This window comes from Fulmarus glacialis, unplaced genomic scaffold (assembly GCF_000690835.1).
Source record: "Fulmarus glacialis isolate BGI_N327 unplaced genomic scaffold, ASM69083v1 scaffold30207, whole genome shotgun sequence".
In the NCBI taxonomy this organism is placed as follows: domain Eukaryota; kingdom Metazoa; phylum Chordata; class Aves; order Procellariiformes; family Procellariidae; genus Fulmarus; species Fulmarus glacialis.
In genome coordinates, this window is record NW_009223051.1 from 10,634 (window position 1) to 27,041 (window position 16,408).

Below are 16,408 nucleotides of genomic sequence, written 5' to 3' on the forward strand. Positions count from 1 at the left end.
CGCTGCCTTTAAGCCTAAAGTATGCCCTGAAAACCATCCATTACTTGACCATAAACTACCAGAGTGCCCAGCCCATCACCAGCACTACAGGATTCCTTTCCCTGGGTACTGTCTTGTAGCGTGTTCTCTGCCATGGGGATTTTGTAGCAGAGTATGTGCAATGGGACACAGCTGCTCACAATTCAAAAGAGACTAAAGGGATATAAGAACAATTACATTCTTTTCCTCCTGCATGGAGATGGATCTGTCCGACCTCTCCATGATCATGCATTTGCTTCAATAGCTAGCACTAGGATGTGAAAACGTATCAGTTGGGTGTACGTACATGACTGGATTAGAGCTGAAGATATTTTCCACGTACACGCCATCTGCCTGCGTCTCTTGCTTTATACCAATGAGAAGCAAGGGGTAGTTACCTGAAGTCACTGACTTGACTCCTGTGTAAAAATGGCTGAAGGCAGCGTAAGGACCCCTCTTGTAACTACAGATACTGTCGGCCTAGCCATACTTCTTGTGTGTGACCTGTAGGAGATGAACAGCAAAAGTAATCCTCATTCCAATGCTCTGTCTCCCCAGGAACTATTATTTCGCTCAACTTGTCAGTACATGAAATATCCAGGGCTCAGTTCTGCTTGCACTAGAAAAAACCGACAGCTTGAAGCATGTTGAAACAGACACACCGAGAGGGGAGCACAGAGACTGTCAAAATACCAGCATTATGGCACTGGAAGCAATGCTGACATGTGTACATAGATGTCAGCAACAGCTATAAGGAGACGGCAAGATCCTTTATCCAAGTTACATAATTCAAGATTTGGGGAGCATTTGTGCTTTGTAAACATGGGTTGAGTTTTTCAAAAGCTATGAGATGTTTATGTGATTTCCAGCTCATATTAGTGGAGAAATTGTCTTTGAATTCGAAGGGATCCACAGCGTATGAGCTCAAAATACTTCTCCGCCTGCTGCTTTGTGTGCCTGATGCTGTAGAATGTACAGAAAGGTTTTATTAATAGTGTAGAAGATGAGTCTTGACTGAAAAATGTCTTTGAAACTTACTGTCTTTCTTGGTACTAAACAGAAGTTAGTTATTAGGAAATCAAAATCACTTACTGGTTTGTTGGGGTTTTTACTGGCAACTGCTTTTAAAAGCAAGAAAACAGTTTACTCAGGTTTCTGCAGTTGCTTAATGACAGTTAGGACAATGTTATTTTCATATAGATTGTAACTTTCTCCCACAGTGTATGAATTCAGCAATGCCTCATTGTTGGCTTGACTAGCAACTTAAAGACATGGGCATTGGTTCCGTTAAAGCCATGGCAAGCATTTCTTCTTACTTCTTAGTAATTGCTACCGTGAAATCAATGGTTCAGCAACTGTCTTTTTGATCATTCCTTTCATGAAGCAAAACTTTGAAACTTATGAATGTCTCCTTTGGGAATCTTTCTAGGATTGTATTTAATAGTAAATCTGTGCATAATCCATACTGGAGAAGAAATTGGAAAATTCCCATTAGTAGACATCTTCAGCAGAAGTCTAAGCAGTACCCATGGTCCCCTGCCATCTTGCCTCCCAAGCTTTGCTGTCCAGTTAACTTCTGTGCTTTTGAGGAATATTTGTGGAAAAACATGCAAGCTCTACTTGCAGGCCTGTTCTAGAGCACTGATGGGAGTGCCTCAACTTGCATATTATGCTCTCTCTTTTCTTTGTATATTAGGCTAAAAAGAACACAATTTTAAGATTCAGTCTATCAGCAAGTCTGGAACACTAATATATTTGGAAGGCTGTTTCTAAGTCACGTACTAGTACAGAATGGCAACAACTATATTTTATATGTAAACTTCTGAAACTCCTATGATGATAAATAACCTTCAGTGCTTCCATCATAATTTTTAAAGTAAAGTACTGTACAAATAGACTCCACCTGTATGTTGGAGGTGCTTAATTCTGCAGAGGTAAATGCCAAAACGTAGCTAGCTGTCTGCCATGTGGTAGACCTGGTTACAAGGTACAATTCTCCTGAGAGCTCCTGGCAGCTGGAGATTCTACCTCAAAGGCAGAGGGGAGCCATGGGGCCTCTTCTGGTCCTTGCTGCACTAAGGCAAGGGAGGAGAAGGGTACAGATGGAGGCCCATTGAGCCAGGTTCCCTCTGCTCCAGAGAGGGGAGAGGAGGGCAAGAGATATCCTTAGCCTTGGCCCTCTTGCAGTTTGGCCCATGAGCAGCTTCTGAATCCTGGCTTCTGGATTAGTTTTGTCAGATTGATACAAATAAGCACTTGCCACGTGAAATGCTGTATGGTGGGATTCGGGCACTCAGTATAATGCCTGAGAGAAGGCACATTAGCTCCAGGAGAAGTAAGAGTTAAGCAGGATTGGCTGTGACTGCCAGATGCTGCAGTCAGCAGATGGCTTTTCCCCTTTTCGTGGAGAGCTGCTGGGGCAAACAGTGATCCATTTGCTCCTAAATATCACCATTTTGGAGCTCCATCGCTGCACAGCTTGATGCCTTTCACCATAAAGCCTGATGCCTCTCAGCACAGCCTGTCTCTGCTGCACAGGTCTCAGCTCTCACATGCATCTTTCAGCAAAGCGGCTCTGTAAGGATCAACTGAGGAAGCTGGAGTGATCGTGCCAGCTTAATATGTGTTTGGGCTGCATGGTTAATTTGGATGCTGTTACAATGAAACACAGGATAAGGTCCTTGCTTTTTTTTTTTTTTTTGTGCCTTTTTTTTTTTTTAAACAGCTATTTTTTTTCATTCAGGAAAAAATGCTGTTGTAGTATCCATGGTAGTGCTCCCTGCTCTGCAGATGCATCTCCTTGTGTGTCTGGATTTCTCAGCACCATCAGGATTTCCCAGGATAAGATTCATTTATGTTCTTCTGAAGCCAGTGGAAGAGCTGAGCCTGTGCCATGCAAATCTGAGTGGATGGCTCAGCTGAAACTATGTGACTCCGGTTTGATGATTTAGTTGACCATTTTGAAGTCTTCACAATGCGTACGGAAGAAAGAGGCTGTCTGCCAGTTTGGGTTTTTTTTAAATACGTTTTCAAGTATGTTTCTTCTGTATTCTTTTCATTTTCTGATAAGGAACTTGCAGGGTCAGGGGAAGAAGCTATAGTGAAGCATTTTAATTGACACCACTGGCGCATTTATTAAGATTTGAAGAGCAACAAATATGTTTCCCACATTGCTGAAAGTACAGTGTTTCTCTGCTTCGTTGGTCAGAGCTAAATCATGGGTGGTATTTGCGCACAAGCTCTGAAGAAACCTGTGGGACTTTTGCTGGAATATGTGTAAAAGGCTGCAAAACTTCACTCTTAACAGATGTGTACACACAGATTTCTAGCAAGTGAGAACATTTTCTAGGACATGTTGTCATCAGACCAAGAATAAGGCTTCAGTACGGCAATGATTCTGCCAGGAGACTCTTCGTACTGAGCAGGATCCCACCCACGTTACTAGCGGGAGTTTTGGATGGGATAGTGCTGGGTCCAATCCACTGCATGTCTGGGAGCTACGCAAGCCTGTGAGGAATTCCTCCCAGGCTAGATGATGGGTACTAGACTGTCTGACAAAAAACTATCAGACTGTATGCAGTGTAAGTTCAGAGTTGGGGTATTTCAGTTAACAGCTTTTCTAGGGCACAACATTTATTGTTGCATTTATGCAGACATTAGGGACAGCAGTAAAAGAAACAATCCCTAGCAGAACAAAATCTAATTAATGGACATGGTCATCTAGACAAAACAGCAAAGAGAGAGAATTTGACTAGTTTCCAGTGAATATCTGGACACGCACTTTTAACATTAGGAAACTGAAGGGAGTGGGGAGAGGGCTCTGGTTTGCTGATTAGTTTGGCCATCTCTGTGGGGTTAGGATTTGCATCACATCTCTGAAGGTGACTGTTTTCTTCAGACATGCATAGGATAGAAGGATATTAACCCATCCTAAACCGCTCAATTTTTCAGACTCTGTTTTATAATTGGTGGCCTTAAGTTCCATTTAATCAGAGTGTGGGGATCAATTTTTTCTAAGAAACAAAGAGATGCATTTGAAACAGCATCTCCAACTAATTGACTCAGCAAATGTTGGTAAAAATTGTAATTCACAATTCTTGAAATTAGCTATGTTTCCAGGTAGTAGAAGTGCTTGTTAAACTAGTTGCTCCTCTATAGTTATTTGAGATCAATTTGGGGAAAAAAAATAAAGTATTTTTTTAATACTTCTATAATTTGCGTGGAACAGTTGTATCTTTCACTCATGCATACCACATCCTAACTGCATTAAACACCATGCAGGAAGTTTATAGAAAAATTAGGTCCGAGGTTAATTAAGAGTCACTTTTACACTGGGATGTACTCTAAACTGAGATTGCATAAAATTGGCAGGTTGTTACTGGCTTGAATAGTTTCCAACTCTACAGAAAACATCAACAGTCCTACTGGATAATATCTTCAACTACAGCCACTAGTTAATTTAAACTGTTAGTGCATAAAACAGAACCGAGGCACCACAAATACTCTGTCAAGGCACTTATTGCCTTTAGATTTCCACAGTGTAGCACAGATCACCAGGAATCACCTCCATAGCCAGGAACTACACTCCAGTTCTGCACTTGGGAAAAATAGGCCCGTTCAACTCCGCAAGTCTTCTCTTCCTCACTGAAAAAGAAGAGGAAGAGGAGTCAGTCATGGCAACGGGAAGATGTGGATGGCAGGCTTGGCTTACCCGCTGTAGAAAGGAGCTGAGAGACATACTTTCTGCCAGGAAAGAAACAGGATAGCATCAGCTTCTGATTTCCTGCTTTAAGCAGCAGGCACAGCCTTATACAGTTTAAAAATCAAAGAAGGTAAGATGAGGTTTCTCTCCCTATGAATTTTTAAGGCCAGAAGCTACTTTCAGCCTTACCTCCCTTATTCTACAATCAATTATATTTCACACAGTTTGTCTTTGTAATCTGACTTTGGCCAAAGCATCATCTGATGCTGCCTGATGTAAAGACAGCAGGAGACGGATGCCACAGTTTTTCCTTTGCTAGTTTTTCTCAATTGCCCTTTAAAATTTAAAAAAAAAAAACCAAACTATCATTTCTTATCTTAAGTCTTTAACCTTCAGCCCTCTAATCATGGTTAACATGGTCAAAGCAGTCTCATATTTACTCTTAAAGTTGATTTACAGCTCTCACAGCTAAACTCATCATTTTTGAAGAAATGTGTGCGAGGAAAAAAGGAAAAAATAAAAAGGTATAAAAAGGATGCAGAAGTTAGTTCTATGAGGATGGATATAAAAGCCTTCATAGTTGACTCATATAGAGCATCTTAGAGAACAGAAGCTATAGGACCAACACCAAGTTCTGGTAGCATCAGGTGATGGTAGGCAAGAGCACTGGAGAGGAGCACAAGCAGAGAGCTATTGCTGACAGGGAGGAAAATAAAGTTTTTCTGTACTTATACATTGTCCAGGTGTAGAGCTGAGATGCTACTGCCAGAGACCATCAGATCGATGAATACGAGCTGCAAACAAGAACCGAATCAGACAAAAAAATGCAGATCTTAATGGTCAAAGAGGCAAAATGCACAACTGTTACATGGAAGGCAAGTTGTGAATTCCTCCCCTTAACAGCAGGAACAATTAAAACACTAGATTCAAATCTTCCAGTGAATTACTTTGAATGCCAGGTGCTGCATGGTCATTAAAACCCTTGCTGTGTTCCAAAGGACAGAAAATAGCAAGCCTTTCCTGGTGCAGCTCTCTAGTGACCAGGAATGCAGCCACAGGCAGAATAAATACACAGGGAACTGTAACGCTGAATATTCTGTGTGGTCCCTGAAGAACTGGTGCATACCTCTATGTTTGGCTGTGCTTCCTAGGAGCACAGTACTGGCTGAAGCAAGATTGATTTTTTTTTTAATTTTTAAAACACAACATAGTTATCATCCGTCTAAGTGTGGCAGCCACTTGAAGCTGGTTTTCTGTGGCTTTTAAACCTGAAGTTGATTCATGAAGGGACAGAAGACCCTGTCTGTGGTGAACCATATGCAGATTAAAATACGTGCCAATTCTTCAGGGACCACACAGTCCCTGAAGGCTCCAGTTTTCCACCATTTCTTCACACTGGTGTTTATACATTAGGTCTTTTCTCAGACTCTGCCTGTTAGCCCTTGCTTTCTAGATGTGTCTGGCAGAACCCAGCAGCGCTAGTGGTGGGGGGGTGTCCCTGGGAGCCTCCAGCCCAACCTCCCGCTCGCAGCAGGGCTCTGCCCAGCGCTGGGTCAGGGCAGCCGCTGGCTCTGTCCCTCCGAATCTTGCAAACCCCCACCCTCCTGGGGAAGGAGTTCTTCCTAATGTACAAAAAGGACAATCTCCAAACTTTTGCTTATTTCTCCCAAATATATTTTCTGCTGCTGCAGAGGAGGAGTTTGGCACTGTCATGTTTGTAACCACCCTGCCTATGCAGTTAGGAGCCATCGAGTACAGCATGGCTGGTACGCTGGCTGCATTCAATACTGCTCTGCTGGACTGATTTCCAGTGCTCTACAGCAGGTTGTAGCCAAGCAGTGGAAAGCCTCTGCCGCATGCATGGGCTGAAATGGCAGTTTGCAGATTTGCCCACATTTTGCTTCACAAGCACTTCTGATCACTTCATTGAGAGTATACAGATAACTCAAAGCCATGTGGCTCCCCACCTCTCCTTAGAAACACTTCCAATTTGTTTTGCTGAAGGGGATGGGCCAAGTCCCACTGCCGTCAAAGTTCAACTCTACTACTTTTCATCTCTGTGTTAAAGTGAGAATGAAGCTGGAGGAAGACAAGCAGTTGGCAGGAATCACAAGTGCTGGCAGCTCACAACCCATGTGCCATATGCTGTATCACGTGCCGTACTGAAGCACGTTAGCAACTCTCGCTCCTTCCCCACAAGAACCACTGTTACTGCCAAAAAACACTGCCTCTTCTGGGAGTTTGAGCTGCCCCGTGTCTCCAGGTTTGGAGCACAACCCATTGCCTGGCCAACAGCAGCTGCGTTAGGGAACCAGTCAGCAAAGGCTGCTTTCCTCCTTGAGCAGCAAGGCACCATCAGGCCCTTCAAGAGGTGGTTTCTAATTCAAGCACATCCACTGGAGCCTTCAAGTGAGCAGTTCTGCCCTTCTACCACTAGGAATTGCCCACAGGCAGGGGGAGGGACCTTCCCGTGCTCCCTGGCTTGCAGTCAGCCTGACTCACCTAGGTCATTGTTATTCATCATGGCATTGGAGGCACGCAGCCGGGGACCTTGCTGAGTGAAATGGTACCCGAACTTCAGCAGCGAGGTGTTTTTTTCCAACATGTTTGCGATTTCCATTTCTACTTTGTTGCCCAAGGGCTGGCTCTTTTGAAAACAGAAAACAGAAAAGCAAGCTGGTCATTCAGGGTGATTCAGAGCAAGCACTGAAATCTGCCATCTCCACCCCTTCCCTCCTTCTTTGGACCTGTTGGTCCATTTGGCATTTCTGATTTGGAGCTGGAGAAACAAACCGCTGGCTTGTTCCTGGTACAACCGAGTGGCTCCAACTCCTCCAGCAGACATTCCCACAAGTAGTCCTCTTGCCCAAACACTTTATTTCTTGGACAGATTTGCAGTTAAAAGACATCTAGAGAAACTGATTTGAACTCCCAGTCACCTGTCTTTGAGGTCCCCATAGCTCAACTGCCTCACTACTACCCCCTGGGTTTCTGGTGGGGACTAAACTTGCCACAGAACCTGTACCACTGCACACTCTCTGGAGTTCTCCTTCTCTTCCCCTTGCATTGTAGCAAAAATTTCAGTTTTACTAAACATGCATTATTATTTAAGTCCCTGCAAGAGCTCAGAGCAAGGCGTGATATTGGACAGGTGCATCACCGCTCTCCAGGGCAGCACCGGGAACAGGGAAAGCTGCTTGCACTGCCACAGCCTTTGTTAATTACTGTAGGTAGTAGTCGATACTGCCCAGGAACTGCAGCAGAAACAAGGGGCTGAAACCTCTCCAAAGCAACCTGGCAGTGGCAGCGGGCTGCCGCCCAATTTCCGCAAATTGACTCAATTTCCCGCAACCAGGACACATTCACTTGATCAGAGCTCCCGCTCGCGCACGCTTTACCTGGTTGTCGATGCGTAGCTCTATGAGCGATGTGTTGCCCTGGAGCGCTTCGACAACAGCCAGTATCCCCGCCCCAGAGATGAAGTTTGATTCCACGTTCAGGCTCTTCAGCGTGTTATTGACCTTCAGCATTTCTGCCAGTGCCTGCGGGCAGAGGTGGGTGGGAAGAGCTGGCAGTCAGACAGGCAGGGGTTCAACAACCCCTGGAACAGCAAGGATTCAACTCCCCTCGCCTCCGGAGGACACTGGGAGGACCCCGTGTGCCAAGCGGTTTCACTGCCACCAGATGGGTGAGCTCTGTGCGGGGTGAAGTAGGGGCATTCTTGTACATGAGCATGCTGGAGGCCACAGCAAAACCTCGTATGGAGAAACCCTTAGGGCCACCCCAAAAAATGACAGTCCACACCTGCGGCTGCCCCGTGACAGCTTCATCTGTCCCTCTTCTAAAGCCAGCATGGTGATGGCGGGGATGCTGGCCAGCTTCGGCCCTGCCTCCTGCCCGACCGGCTCCTTGCCTGCACTCTTCCTTCTGCACAGGGTTGAGATGCTTCCCATCACAGCAAGCAGAGAGGGGAGTGTCTGTCTTGAACAACGAGGGATTCTCCACGTCCAAGACATCCTCCCAAGCGGCATATTAATCACTTTTGCTTCCCTCAGCGGGTAAGACCAGAAGTGGGCTGACACACTCCCAAACCCCGTGACCTGATCTGATGATCTCATTTCATAAGCTGCATGGGAGGACCCACCTAACGTCATGAAACAGAAGGACCAGAAAGTGATGCCCAAGCAGCATTCACTCACACAGCACTTGGCTCCACAGCTCCCCTAGCCCTGCACAGTGCCCCACGGGCCCCCAAACAGCACCAGTGCTGCCTGCACAGGCTTCTTCCCCAGTCCGGAGTGCCTGAAATAACGTGTGGGCTGTGCTCACCCTCCAAAAAGAAGTTTTTTTCTAACAGGAAACTGGTGTGCACATGTGTGCACGGAGATAGGTAGGGGTGGCCTGAAGAAGAGCAAAAATTGGTTGCAGTGGTGCTGGAGGAGTGTGCAGGGATGCAGCCTGGAAGGTAGCACCAGGGCCAGGCAGAACAGCTCAGCACCTCTCTGCATCCCCACTAATATTTAAGACTGCTTCTAGCAACCAGAAAAGCCTTTATTACCCACAAAGACCATGGGTAAGAAATGCAGAGTCCTGCTTCTGCACAGGTCTGCACAAAGGTATATATGAAAGACAGCCGGAGCAGACATGTGCAAGGGGAGGGACGGGTGTGCACACAGCAGCGTACGGCTTTGTACCCACAGAAACAAATGGGGTGATCCTGATGTAGGATAAATCAAGAGAGACAAATTGCTTTCAAAAAATGCCAGGAGGAAGTCGGTTCTTGTCTCCCGCTCCTTTTCCGGGAGATCTTTGAGGACAAATATGAGACCGAATGGGATTAAAGGATTGTGTCCTGAAATCTCCACAGCTGAAAAAGGAAGCGAAGGAACGAAAGCTGTTTGTCGCTGGCTTTCACCTCTGCTCCTGAAACTGAAGCACCTGCACCAAACGCCAGAGGTGCAGAATGTGCCATACGCGACGTAAGGTGCTTCCGAAGTAACTCCAAAGGTAACTCCGAAAATACCTTGCCCAAGAACAGCTACTGTCGCAACTTTATGACAGTGAGCTGACAGACTTACGAAAGCAACAGGATCATTGCTCCGCGTCCCAACTATGCTGAACTTCTTCACGTAGGTGTTATTTTTCAGTGCTTCCGCAAAAGCTTTTAAAGTTGGTATGGGAATATTCTGTGAAAAGAAATGCAGAAAACTTGTGTTATGCCATCATCCGTATGAAGGAATATGCAATACATTTAAACAATACTTCAAATTTCTTATCAAGGTCAAATCACCAAATGCACTGAAGTAATTTAGGAAGGGGTCAATAAACGTTTTTACAAGTTCTCTTGCTATAATCAGCATGGCCTAAGGAGCATGGCAATGTCTTCATCCTATTTCCCACTCTGCTGATAGCTCACTGCCTTGATTTGAAGCTACAACGTCTCTGCTGTTTAATTTAATTGCCCAGAAACTCAGCTACTTACTAATGCAGGCATTGTGGGGTTGTATGTAACTAGGATCCATGAGCCTACAAAGCACTGCTCCTGCACTTTTTAAAACAAATGACAGCACTGAGCAACATTCATGTCACGTTCAGGAAAATTTCCACCTACAGGGCCTGATCCAGAAAGAGCTGAAACGATCTCCTTATAGTACAAACCACAGACACCTCTGACTGCTTTATACAACATCTTTCAGGCTAACATTTGCCATGCTAGTCTCAGCTCAGAAAATAAATCCATGCTGCTTATTCTGAGTTCCTACAAAATGAGTATTTTTCACTTATCATGCACCTTAGATACTCTTTTCAGATTCTAAAATTTTAAGTGGTATCCTCAGCTTGGACTTCTCGCCACACTATTTGGATCCCACCACATGGAATCATCTATAGTCAAAGCCATCTGCAGAGCCATAACACAGAGCCCAGCAGCTCACCATCTCCACTGCCACTCCCCAGTTCTCCAAACCGTCCCAAAGTCATGAGTCCAACACACAAAAAAAGTGCCTGCCTGCCAGATCCTCAGTCTGGTGTCCTCAAGGGACGTTCAGGGTCACTAGCCAGAATCAAATACATGAAAGTAAAAATCTTTTCTTTATAGAAAGGTGGCACGGCACAAGTGTTTTTAATGTGCATGGGCAGTTAACCACATTCTTGCTATTTGATTATGTCATCATTCAACAGATCCCATGGGATGGGGGTCCTGGAGTCAGGGAGGGCAGACGAAAATGGTATTTTTTAGTATGTGTATGTGTCCCAGAGGCAACATAAGAAGTGGTGCTGTGTCCTGATTTGCTTTCTACAAGAAGTAAAGGAGTCCCATAGAAGGGATGGGTGGGAGATGGACAGGGCTACCTGCAAGAAGGGAGGTTTCTTCATATTTTCATAGCAGGTGTCAGGATTATGAAGCTTTTTTCCTCCCACCATTTTATCTTACATAAACAGCCCCTCCACCAAATGTGCCTGACTAAACCGTTAAAGCAACCTAGAACACCTTTAACTAGACAGGCTGGAGACGGGTCTCCCAAACTACCCTCAACACAGCTCCGGTCTTCCAGGCGTCTACAGGAGTCCTCCAGCTACCAAGCCCACACCATTGTCCCATGGCAGGTAACAACGCCCTGTTGCCCAAAACGGAGATGGGAAGCACTGGTGTTTCTTGTCTGGCTACATGCAGTGTTACAGTATTACTGTATGCAGCAAAACAGACTTGGTCTCTGCCTTCTGTGTATCAAATATTTGGTCCTGTACTAAGAGAAAAGAGTAGAAAGCAGCAAATACCATAATATTGTTAAGGTTGACTTCCTCAAGGTCAGGATCATTGCTTTGTATTCGTTTCAGAGTTTCCTCCACATCTGTTGAGTTCGGTTCCTCATCAGGAACTGGTTTGTACTGTGTGGGCTTAATCACACCTGCAAGTGAAAAGCAAGACATGTGAAAGCACCCTGAGCAGCAGCATGTTCTCTTTGGGCGTGTTTCTCCTCTTCCAAAAGCAGTGTTGGGAGAGGAAACCATGACCTGACAAACAGACACAAGATGAAAGATCCAACAAGCACTCAGCAGCTCCATCTATGCTCACGTGCATCCAGAAACGCTGCCCGGCAGCGGGGCCAACCAGCACAGGACAGCCGCTGCCTGCCGCTACGTGCTCTCAGGGTCCAAAACTGGGTGATGGAGTGCACACCGCCTGCGTGGGGCTGTTGCCTGGGCTGTGGTAGCTCCCGGACAGTGCCAGGGCAGCGGCTGAGACCGCATGGGCTCGCACAGGCCAAGGACGCACCAGAGATGGCCCCAGCAATCACAGGCTGCTCTGACAGTCACGGATCCAACCTTCAGCCTAAAAATAATGCCCACTTTGCCTCTGCTAGCAACTTCAAAGCCAAACACTGCAGCCTGCTAACACTCTAAATCACTTACTGTTGAGCCCTTCTTTGTTCACTATGGTGCTGCTCCCCAGTGCCTCATAGTACTGCTGGTTACTCATCAAGGTGTGCATGCCAAGGATGGCTACAGAAACAGAAAAGGAGAACACGACTTGAGTTATTGCAGGCTCCAAAGCCAGGAAAAAATGCATACATGCCGTGCTGCCCGGTACGGGGTTCCGTAGCACATTACCTTTCCGTGTGCGAGCACAGAACAACATACAAAGGTGGGACCAAGTCCCCTGGCTGTCATAAATACACAACGGGGCTCAAATGCGCTCCCTTGTTTATTCCAATATAGCATGATTCATAGGAGAAGAGGAACATCATCTTGCAGACAACAAACAGACAAACAGCCAAGGCTTCCCAGTAGCCGACTTGATACAGCATCACGCAGAAATAATGAGGGGAAAACAATAAAAGACAAAAAAACCGCATTGGTAGGATTTAATCTAAGGGGCCCAGTCCGGCAGGAGCCTGCACATCCTCACCACCCTTGCGCACCTGGGCATGTGCCACACACTGTGACAGTCCAGTTTTTGAGGTGAGCTGTGCCCCATGCGGAACCGAACTGACCCCTCAGGCAGCAACATTCGAGGCAACTGTCATCTGAAGCGTGGCAACACACATCATGTTTTTACTCAACAACATGCAGCGGTGGTGGTGGTAGTGTGCTTTGAATTTATCTTTGTACGCTTGGAAGTTGACACTGTGAGAAGCTAAAGCTCTGCTGGCTCGGTTGAAATGCAGAAAGGGATGGTATGAACAAAATTCAAAGACTGTAAGAGCCCAAAAGCCAAACTTCTGCCAATTTGTGTATCTCAAGCTCATGACTGCAAAACCAATATGCAAATGCATATTGAAACGTGCCCAGGGGATCTGCTGACCTTCTTGCCAACTGCAAATGAGCAGCGGGAAGCCAATGGCTTAGAAATATTTGGGCAAAGATTCTGTTTATAAAAGTAACCCTGCTACTCACAGAAAGTTCATGTTTGAAAATAAACTGGTTTTTTAATCAACTTTTTTTTTTCTAAATAACTATATGGCTTTTTACAGAAAAATGCAGACACGTGAATACTTGTTATAAACAGACACATTTGAACGAATCTTGACCTCCAGATGGGTACAGTGGTTAAAATGAATAAAGGACAAATCTCTCCCTAAAATTCAAGCATGCCACCACGAAGGCACTTTGCTTTCCCATGAGCTGCTCCTCTTATGCTTGGTTGGCACCAGTCCATCACCATTTGCTCAGTGCTTTGGCCAAGAAGGGCTGGGAGTTGCAGGAGAAGGCTGTCCCTGAGGCCCATCACATGGTTGCGGACATCTGTTACGGTGACAGCTCACTGTGACTCCAGGTTGGGGTTGCACAGGCAGGACAGCCTGCAGCAAACGGCATCAATGAACACCACCGTCCACTTCCCCACACCTCCCCAGCACATCCCCGGTTGGATTGCGCAGAGCCAAGCAGTCTCCATCTGAAAATCTGAGCGAGGTTGGGCACCTTGAGTTTGCTTGTTTGTATTTCAGCCGGACCTGTTCTCTGCCACGTAGTCACAGCTGAAATTTTCAAGAGTGCAGTGCAGTTCGGAAAAGTTATTTGCAGGCTCAGCATTTTCAGGACACACATATACCCCAAACAGCTTACTCTGACAATGAAATCTCTACAGCAGCCAGAACTGTGAATATCTGGACTGCAGACAGGGGAAGGACCTGCTGTCATGACCACGCAGGGTTTTTTGGGGCTAGAGTTTGTGCTGGTAGACAAGAGGGACCCACTGTTGGTAAGTCTGGTGCTTACTGTGTATTATCCAAAGGAACTCCGGCAGAAAGAAGGCATCCCATTTCTGCCTCCCACAGCTGACCCAAGGCATGGGACCCCTTCCAGGACTTGTTGGGAGCCATCCACAAGAGCCATCCTAGTGGTCTTGCCAAGGAAGGGATCCAGTACACCACAGCTGACAACGAGCCCTGCTAAATAGGCAGGAGCTGCTTCACAGCCGTAGCAAACTTGGAAAAGCAACACTGTCACTGTCAATATTGAGATTTCAGCACAGCTTGTATCACATTAGTTCTCCTGCTGCCACTTCAAGTGTATTCTCCCAACAACCGCAGAACAAGCTGCCCAGAACAGTATTTCTCTGTGAAAATAATTGCTGCACAGATCTGGAGCTTAGAAAGGCAGATTTTATAGGATAAGGCTTTATAGGACTCTAGAAGTACAGTAAAAAAGCAAAACCCAGAGATGCAATGCTTGGCCAGGGTACGTATGTACGTACGCTTAGAAACACATTTCTAAGCCAGAATATGATATTATTATGTACAAGATATCTAGCTGGTGTGGTTATTCTACAGGCTATATTACAAACTTCTGGCATGGAGGATACTGCTAGGGAGTATGGAAGTCTGAAGGAGACAGAACTGGAAGAAGCCAGTAGCACTAAAATGTTCATCGACTGCTAGACCAGCAGGGGACATGTGAACTCGGTAAAGCACCAAGGGGGTGTTCATACGCTCCATTGGCCGAGGCATATCCTATCCCAGTCACAAAGCTAAGTCCACGCTACTGGCTTCAGCAAGATACCAATATTGTCATCTCTAAAGTAGCAGAGCAACAAGGCTTGCAGGGGGTTGCCTCCGCTCAGACAACACTGCCTGAAAAGCAGCAATGGGACGCTGCTTGAACTTACCTAGCACGGAAGCGTAAACCCCTCAGAGAGGGGCCACGCCTGTCCTTCTTGGTTTGCACCAAGGGGCTTGTTTAGCCTGGTGAAGAGCACGCTGTCGGGGCTGGAACAGCACCTGCAGTCGCTCTCTCCCCCTCTCCAGCTCGCTATGCATTCCAACCTGCTTCTCAGTCGTCGTGAAGTACACCAACTTTTTAATGCTGGATTCCCCCACCCCTGAGCTAACACTCACAAAACCAACCGACTGCACAAGTCACAAGAAATCCGTACCTTTAAAATGTGTTGGAAAAGCTCTTTAACAAACAGCAGCCCTGAGTGTCCGTTGAAAAACTGCTCTAACCTGACAGCTCCTTTAATAGGTTGCACAAGAAATCCACATTCTCACTGGGTCTGTTTGATTGTTTCTTAGAGGTTTGGCTTGAAGACAGCTGTGCTCCTGAGGGTGACAGGCTGCAATTTGCAAGGTTCAGTGGCAGAGACAGGAGAAGAGATCAAACAGCACACTCTGTTCCCTTCTCCCTCCTCAGCTTTGGTCCATGCTCCTGATTAAATCACATGCACTGAAAGTAACTTTAAAGATACACTCTTCTTTTTTCACAAAGAAATAAATCTTGTCAAAACTGACAGCATTCAGGTAAACAGCAAAAAGCTCAATAGCTCATTTCTCACAAAAGAACAAACAACTCGAGTTGTCGAACAACTCGAACCCCCGATTCACGAGAACCTATTTTACCAGCAATGTCACAGAGCTCTGCATCAGAGGCATTAGCGAGGGCTTCCTCCAGTTCCGGCTCCAGAGTCACACTTTCCAAAACAGGATCCATTGGCTTCTGCTTGGGGATCCAAGCTTTTCCTATAAATGCAAAGTGAGGTCACTCTCAGTATAGCTGTAGCACCTGTTTCGCAACTAGCCATGCAGATGCATTTCCGTGGGGTGAGATTTGCACAGTGGAAAGGACAGAGCGAGCAGAAGGACCTAGAGAAAAATCAGAGGAGACACCAAATCCCTTCCCATTAGCTTGGTCTGAGTCCTGCTGCAATGTGAGCCAGGAGGCACCTGCCAGACACGTCCAGCTGTGGAGCTGGACTCCTTCACCCGCGTAGAGGGCTGCATCTACAAAAGCCCAATAGTACATTTGTACAGGATGACGACTCTCCAAGGCACAGCACTCAGAAAGGCACGCACAGCCTGCCCCTGCAGCACTTCACTTCTTTGAAGGCTGCATAAAAGGGATGGAGATTTGCCAGCGCTCACATGGATCAAGAGAGGCCAGTGGCCCGGATCCAGCACTGTGCAGAGCCACTGAGACAGCTCCTACTGCTAACTCCAAATGCACGGTGGCAGGGCAGATGGCACATTAATCAAGAGGGTGGAAAGGAGGTGGTGGAGCGGGTCTGGCAGCAGGCAGGGATAACAGTCGGTCATCCAGCGAGCACACAGGACTCCAGGAGGAGCAGGCTTGGGGCAGCTGGTCTGGCTCAGCATTGCTGCAGGGGACAGTAGGGCAGGGGGGTGAGACACAGAGGGCATGCCAGATGGAGACCTTCGTGCTCTATCTCCTGGGGCAGCAACAGGCCAGGAA

General features: G+C 46.4%; 1 protein-coding gene across 2 annotated transcripts in view; it reads right to left on the bottom strand.

The window, feature by feature from the left end:
* Window positions 1-4,201: 4,201 nt before the first annotated feature.
* TMOD1 (tropomodulin 1) overlaps window positions 4,202-16,408 on the bottom strand; it is a 17,508-nt gene continuing 5,301 nt past the window's right edge. Inside the window, exons 3-10 of one of the 2 annotated variants that reach the window (XM_009581676.1) lie at window positions 15,544-15,678; window positions 14,102-14,112; window positions 13,841-13,883; window positions 11,498-11,628; window positions 9,799-9,906; window positions 8,119-8,262; window positions 7,223-7,367; window positions 4,202-4,662 (exon numbers count right to left, since the gene is read on the bottom strand). In XM_009581676.1, coding sequence (XP_009579971.1) covers window positions 4,598-4,662; window positions 7,223-7,367; window positions 8,119-8,262; window positions 9,799-9,906; window positions 11,498-11,628; window positions 13,841-13,883; window positions 14,102-14,112; window positions 15,544-15,678 — 782 coding nt within the window. In that variant the 3' untranslated portion in view covers window positions 4,202-4,597. Of the gene's footprint in view, window positions 4,663-7,222; window positions 7,368-8,118; window positions 8,263-9,798; window positions 9,907-11,497; window positions 11,629-12,133; window positions 12,224-13,840; window positions 13,884-14,101; window positions 14,113-15,543; window positions 15,679-16,408 lie in introns of both variants that reach the window. The other variant, XM_009581675.1, reaches the window with a different exon arrangement.